This window comes from Citrus sinensis, chromosome 3 (assembly GCF_022201045.2).
Source record: "Citrus sinensis cultivar Valencia sweet orange chromosome 3, DVS_A1.0, whole genome shotgun sequence".
Classification (NCBI taxonomy): domain Eukaryota; kingdom Viridiplantae; phylum Streptophyta; class Magnoliopsida; order Sapindales; family Rutaceae; genus Citrus; species Citrus sinensis.
The window spans coordinates 46,724,905-46,729,432 of NC_068558.1; the positions used below are offsets into that span (position 1 = coordinate 46,724,905).

The 4,528-nt window shown below is 36.4% G+C and overlaps 1 protein-coding gene across 1 annotated transcript; it reads left to right on the forward strand.

Annotated features, from left to right (window-relative positions):
- Positions 1-479: 479 nt before the first annotated feature.
- On the forward strand, positions 480-3,030 carry LOC102609163 (transcription factor MYB61). Its single transcript, XM_006492375.4, has 3 exons — positions 480-1,297; positions 1,413-1,542; positions 1,625-3,030. The coding sequence occupies exons 1-3, from the start codon at positions 1,165-1,167 to the stop codon at positions 2,700-2,702; spliced, it is 1,341 nt and encodes a 446-aa protein (XP_006492438.2). The 5' UTR covers positions 480-1,164; the 3' UTR covers positions 2,703-3,030.
- Positions 3,031-4,528: the final 1,498 nt, after the last annotated feature.

Below are 4,528 nucleotides of genomic sequence, written 5' to 3' on the forward strand. Positions count from 1 at the left end.
GAAACAGAATGAAAGAAGCAATAGTGTGTTTCCAATTAGGGCAAAATTTGATGGGGTGGGGCAATTTACAACACCCAGTGGATTTCATCAAAAATAGGAAAATGGATAAAAATATCTTCTTCTTCTTTTTTAATTTCGATGAAAATGGCTAAAAATACTTGTTCTTTCCACGTAATGATGAAACTTTTCAAAGCGATCATGATTCAGAAGAATTGCCCAAAAAGCCAAAAGGGTTGGGGAAAAAAAATATCCTTTTTTTTTTTCCTTTGAGACACAAAAAGCAAGCATTTGTGTAATTTCCTTTTTAAATGTTTCATATAATTTGAACATATTTACAATCTACCATAACTTCTTAGATCAATTCTACGATGATAGTACAATTTAAATAAATTTGTTTTTAAATTCAGTTCCACACAGTACACGTGAAAAAAAAAAAAAAAACTCAAAACTCGAAACTCTTACCCACATAAGCGAATGAGCGAAAAGGAAGAAGGTTCATCCCCAAGTGGACAGAGGAATATTGAAAATCCCGGTTATGTTTATTTTAGTTTACCAGTCGCAGCTCAGTTAACTGAAAGGGGTTTTGTAAATTCTGTGAAATGAAATTTTCACAGGCTTAAAGCTACAAGTTACAAGCATGGGTTGCTGCCAAAGTAGTGTATAGCGACCAATATATTATGAGTGAAAATGCCCCACCACCCCTGCAAAAGACATTAATTCTCAGACCTTTGATAAGACATATGCAACATGCAACTCAGAGTCTATTAACTGATTTCATTTCTTCACCTTGTTGCCAAAAGAAAAAAAAAAAGGAAAAAGATATTAAAGAGAGAGAGAAAAAAAAAAAATGAAACTATAGCAGGGTTATGTTATGAATAGGACTTTTCTCTCGTGAAAGATCCCTCTTATAATAAATTCAACTTCTCTTTCTGAGCTGTTACTTCATTTTCTGATCTTCCCAATCAAAATTATTTCTCTTTCTTCACTTACATATTTTCTACCACCAAAACATCTTCTAGCAAAGCAAATCCATTCACAGTCGCAACAGCAGCAAGCCCATTGCTGACAGTTAACCACAGAAATTAAACTTGCTGTTTTTGGAAATTAAACTTGCTTTTCTCCCCTTCATTTGAAGTCGAAGTGTTGAGTCTCCTTTTTCCTCAAATGGGGAGGCACTCTTGTTGTTACAAGCAGAAGCTAAGGAAAGGTTTGTGGTCACCCGAAGAAGATGAGAAGCTTTTGAGGCATATTACTAAGTATGGCCATGGTTGCTGGAGCTCTGTCCCCAAGCAAGCTGGTAATTGATAATATATTAATTGATGATCCCATCATCGTTTTCAAGTGTTTCTTCAATGTTTTAAAGATAATTATTTTGATGGTTCCGTCTTTACTACATGGGGATGAATTTGCAGGTTTACAGAGATGTGGTAAGAGTTGCAGACTTAGATGGATTAATTATTTGAGGCCTGATTTGAAGAGAGGCACATTCTCACAGCAAGAAGAGAACCTTATAATTGAGCTTCATGCAGTTCTGGGGAATAGGTACTTTCTTTTGATTAATGTGATAATTAAGTTAAAATATGTGGTCATTAATTAACATTATTGGTACTGTGTGGCTTTACAGATGGTCTCAGATTGCGGCACAACTGCCCGGTAGAACCGACAATGAAATAAAGAATCTGTGGAATTCTTGCTTAAAGAAGAAGCTCAGGCAGAGAGGCATTGACCCTGTAACGCATAAGCCACTTTCTGAAGTTGAAAATGGAGAAGACAAGAATCAAACAACAAACAGCCAAGACAAAGTCTCTGGGGTATCTGGTGAATTGAACCTCCTCAACACTGAGCTTACCGCAAAGCATGGGACAACGGCAGCTTTAAATGAGCAGAAACCAACTTCAGTTACTGCACAAGCCTACCATTTGTCGGAAATACAAGGCTCTTCAATCCCCAGCACAGTCAACAACAATAGAAGCAATTTTTATACACACAGATTTGCAAGTTCCAACCAAGAAAGCAGCAGCATCACCAATAGCCAGCCTTCAGATTTTGTGGGGCATTTTCCTCTTCAACAATTGAATTGTGCTTCCAATGCAAGACTTTCAACAGCAGCCTCAAATTCCCCTCTCTGGTTTATGCAAACCAGTAAATCATTCGATATAAATTCTCAATTCTCGTCCAATGCAATGCCCACAATCCTGCCCCCTGTATCTAGCTCATCATTATTTTCAGCTCCTATGAGCTACAAAACATCTGTCACTCTTCCCTCAGATAATCATTCGATACCCTCTTTTACGGTCAATGGATCCCGGTACTGGGAAGCCGGTGGTGCCTCAAACAGCAACAGTGTAAGCAGTAGCAGCACAGAGCTGCAGAGCACCAGCTCCTTCCTTGAGAGCAGCATCTTCCCTTGGGGACTAGCAGATTGCAGCTCATCAGAGAAAGAAGGTCAAATCAATCTTATTGATAGCCACCCTGACGATGTTAAGTGGCCAGAATATTTCCAAACCCCATCATTGCTAATGGCCGCTGCTTTGCAAAATCAAACTTCTCAATCCTTATACAATGAGATAAAATCTGAAACACATTTCCTGACTGATAGCTCGAGTGGTATATGGCCTCAAAACCAGCAACAACCTTTACAAAATTCTGACATATGTGCTAAGGAGATCCAGAGACTTACTGCAACGTATGGACATATTTAGCCCGCATTCGTGAAACAGAAGGGGCTTGAAACAATTGCCGTTTCCCAGTTCTCTCATATATCAGGTGTGTGTGATAAAGATTTTTCTCTTGTATATAGGTCTGATACAAACATTTCTTACTCTCTGGTTTAGCAAATTTGTGGGGGGCAACAAGAACAAACTGAAAAAAAAAAAATGTTATTAGCTTTAATTTTCTTTGTGTGAGTGTGTTAGTAGAGTTGCAGATTAAGGCTTGTTTCCGTGTCTTTTATTCTACTTTGCCTCATTGCATCTGCATTGTGTTGTTGCAATTCTCTATCGGTAAAGAATCAAGAGAAGGTATTTGTTATATTCATTCATGTTTTATTTTATTTTATTTTATTTTCCTTCCCTCTTCGATATGTTTATGGGAATCACATGAAGCTTCTTTAATGAAAGCAGAAAATTTCCAGTTTATCCAAAGACCATAATCACTTTTACAACAGGTAGATGATTTCGAGGAGATGATCATTAACAACAGCTGCTTGCATGCTTTTTCATTTAAAACGAAAGAATCCTAACACTTTGAAAAAATGAAATTGTCTTGGTTACTTGATTTGCAAGATTCTCTAACTACATGAGCAATCAACACTTCCCGTCTCCTCTGATCTCTCGCGCGTGCACATACATACAAGTGGGTGTTTTTAACAGTGATACTTAAATTTATTAATGGCTTTCTCAAGTCAAGTGAGGAAAAGGGAACCCCACAGACGAATTGAGAGAGTATTCACTCACTTTCTAGTCCGTACAAAGGGGAAAGTGACGCTCAATCTAATAAGGGCCATGTATATGTTGATGGCTTGTTGCATCTTTATGGCGCTAGCATTATCTTAAATCACATTTTATAAAGTAAGAAACTTCCAATTGCATGGTAAACACTAGCCTATTCGATGGTGAATGCAAACGTTATTGATATGGCAAAGAAATCAGCACCATTCACTTGGCGTCGTCGGCGATAAACAACAAAATAACTGGGCTGTGTGTGTGTGAAGCTGCACATTTATCCGTTAACAAGAAAATGCTTCTGTGAGTTGATTGATCTTCAATATGTTACTTCCACTGAAACGGAGTGACAATACAAGATTGTGAAATGGAAACTTTGAGAAAGCAATATTTCTCGTATTCTTATACAAAACGAAATGCAATCAACAAATTTGACCACATGCATCAGGAAATTAGATAATATGACAGCATTTAATGAATTAACTGTGGAACTGGGCTTGTGATTCAGTGCTGGAACTGGTGTTATCTTGTCTCAGAGGAGACGGGACCCACTGCATATAATGAGTCATTTGCCGTTGCGGCATCTTCTACACAGACACAGTCACAGCCACATTATCCAATTATGTTTCTAAATTCTCGTAGCTGTAGCCAGTGGCAGACGCAGAAACTAAAATGAGGGGAGGTTTAGTTCAAAAATTTTTATTTAATTTAGATTTTTTTAATGTTCACTCGAATATATTTTAAGTCTTATAAACTTAAATTTTATTATTTTTTTTAAATTCTAAATAATAATAGTAATAAATTATTATTTTTAAATGCGTGAAAATATTATTTTTTGAAGTAGTATTTTAAATGCGTGAAAATATTATTTTTCGAAGTAGTTTCCACAAAATATTTAAAAAAATAAAATAATGTGGCTAATGGGATTTGAACCAAGGTTTTAAAATCATTAAATAACACTCTTACTATTGAACAACAAGTCTTTTAATATATGAAAAATGTGTCCAAATTATTTTATCTAACTTTTTCAAAAGGGGCTTGTGGTACATTTAAAAGAAAATTTAATGGTCCAGGGGGGGCTGAAG